Raw genomic sequence first — 2083 nt, 5'->3', positions numbered from 1 at the left:
GAACCATCTATTTTGGTTTTAATAATACTTGGGGGGGGCACACGGTGGCTTAGCGGTTAGCACGTTCGCCTCACACCTCCAGGGTCGGGGGTTCGATTCCCACCTCCGCCTTGTGTGTGTGGAGTTTGCATGTTCTCCCCGTGCCTCGGGGGTTTCCTCCGGGTACTTCGGTTTCCTCCCCCGGTCCAAAGACATGCATGGTAGGTTAATTAGCATCTCTGGAAGAGTGTGTGTGTGTGTGTGTGTGTGTGTGTGTGCCCTGTGATGGGTTGGCACTCCGTCCAGGGTGTATCCTGCCTCGATGCCCGATGACGCCTGAGATAGGCACAGGCTCCCCGTGACCCGAGAAGTTCGGATAAGCGGTAGAAAACGAATGAATAATACTTGTGCTAGTCTTTTTTTTTAAATAAATAAAAAAGAATTACACTTTTGTGCAAAATTGCCTTTATTTAAACTCATTCATAATATTTAGTCATCACGTTTAGGCCAGAAGTATCTACATGGACCAGTATAGATGAAATACATGACATTATCGAGTCAAATCCACCATCATGTTTATTTTATATGACAAGGATGTAATGTTCCTATGTTACCAGAAGGGGGAAGCAAATCATCAGAAAACATTCTGGTTAGCGTACAGCGCTTTAAAAAAATAATGAAATGAAAATTGAACAAAAAAGTGTGATAGATGAGATGTTGGGGCTTGTGGTGGCCTAGTGGTTAAGGTGTTGGGCTACCAATCAGAAGGTTGTGAGCTCGATCCCAGGTCCACCAAGCTGCCACTGTTGGGCCCCTGAGCAAGGCCCTTAACCCTCAGTTGTATAAACATGAGATCTTGTAAGTCGCTCTGGATAATAACATCTGCTAAAATGCTACAGATGAGTCGTAACATCATATAACCTTTCGCTATATCTAATATTATTGAGTTGTACAAATTCAGTTCTTCCGTGTCTTTAATTTGCGCTCAGATTCCATCGTCCTCGTCTTCATTTAAACTCTTCAGGACTGGTTTGGTTTTACGCCTACAAGATGGAAACATACAGGTCAGTAAAGTGTGACAAGACTACGTGTGCTATACTTTTTTTCATGACTTTACACCACGTGTGTAGATATATGACAGCAGTGTGTATTCTTTTATGGATTTGAGATGTGAACCTGAGCTCAGTTTTCAGGGCTGAGATCTGGCCATGGAGCTGCTCGTTCATCTCCTGCTGATCATCCAGCTCCCTCTGTAGTTTCTTCTTGCTGCTCTCGAGTCTCTCTATCTCTTCCTCTGCCTCATCCAACTGCCTCTTCAGTACTTTCAGTCTCAGAGTTAACTGTAAGAGCAGTGTAAAGAGAGCAGGGCGTTATTAACGACGATTAGCACTTACGTCGGAATATGACGCAGAGTCCCGATTGTAGTCGCTGTTCTTCTCTAAGTCACCTACGTTTCCACCTAAAAGCCAGTAAGCTACTATAATATGAAGACTTGAAAATCTTGAAACTAAAACATATATCTGAGACGCGTGAATCCGGCTAACTGACACTTTACCTCTGCTTCTGCTGCTTCAGTGTAATACGTTAGAAAGAAAGAGAGCTATCTGCCCTCCTATATGAGCTCACAGACACCAATGACTGTATGTTGTGTTGTTGTAGCCTAGTGGTTAAGGTGCTGGGCTACTAATAGGAAGGTTGTGAGTTCGATCACAGGTCCACCAAGCTGCCACTGTTGGGCCCTTGAGCTAGGCCCCTTAACCCTCAGTTGTTGTATGATAATCTAAGGGTGTCTGCCAAATGCTAATGTCACAGTGACCGACAGGGGAAAGAATCTATGCCCCCTTTTACCCCAAAGCATGGCCAGTTGGATTGCCTTTGGCTTGGATTCTTTCGTTTATCTTCGTGAACCAGATCCGTGTAAGAATTTTTACACCCGATCTGTCAGTGAAGTCAGAATCATAAAACATAAAAAATCCCACATTGCTTCAAGCAGTAAGGTCCTTGGTTCTCACCTGATCCATCTGGTTCTGTAGTGACAGGTGCTCATCATTCACCTGCATAGTTATCTCCTTCATCTTCCTCTCCAGCTTACGGTTTGCCTGCT

General features: G+C 44.3%; 1 protein-coding gene across 4 annotated transcripts in view; it reads right to left on the bottom strand.

The window, feature by feature from the left end:
* Positions 1-433: 433 nt before the first annotated feature.
* Positions 434-2083, bottom strand: part of LOC113639200 (cingulin-like protein 1) — a 19721-nt gene continuing 18071 nt past the window's right edge. For all 4 annotated transcript variants that reach the window (XM_027140930.2, XM_027140932.2, XM_027140931.2 and 1 more), the window contains 3 exons: positions 1992-2083; positions 1156-1319; positions 434-1022 (listed from right to left, as the gene is read on the bottom strand). The exon at positions 1992-2083 is cut by the window's right edge and continues 17 nt beyond it. In XM_027140930.2, coding sequence (XP_026996731.2) covers positions 965-1022; positions 1156-1319; positions 1992-2083 — 314 coding nt within the window. In that variant the 3' untranslated portion in view covers positions 434-964. The remainder of the gene's footprint in view (positions 1023-1155; positions 1320-1991) is intronic.

This window comes from Tachysurus fulvidraco, chromosome 10, assembly GCF_022655615.1.
Source record: "Tachysurus fulvidraco isolate hzauxx_2018 chromosome 10, HZAU_PFXX_2.0, whole genome shotgun sequence".
NCBI lineage: Eukaryota > Metazoa > Chordata > Actinopteri > Siluriformes > Bagridae > Tachysurus > Tachysurus fulvidraco.
The sequence above is the reverse complement of the archived record's forward strand: the minus strand, read 5'-3'. Positions and strand labels throughout refer to the sequence as shown.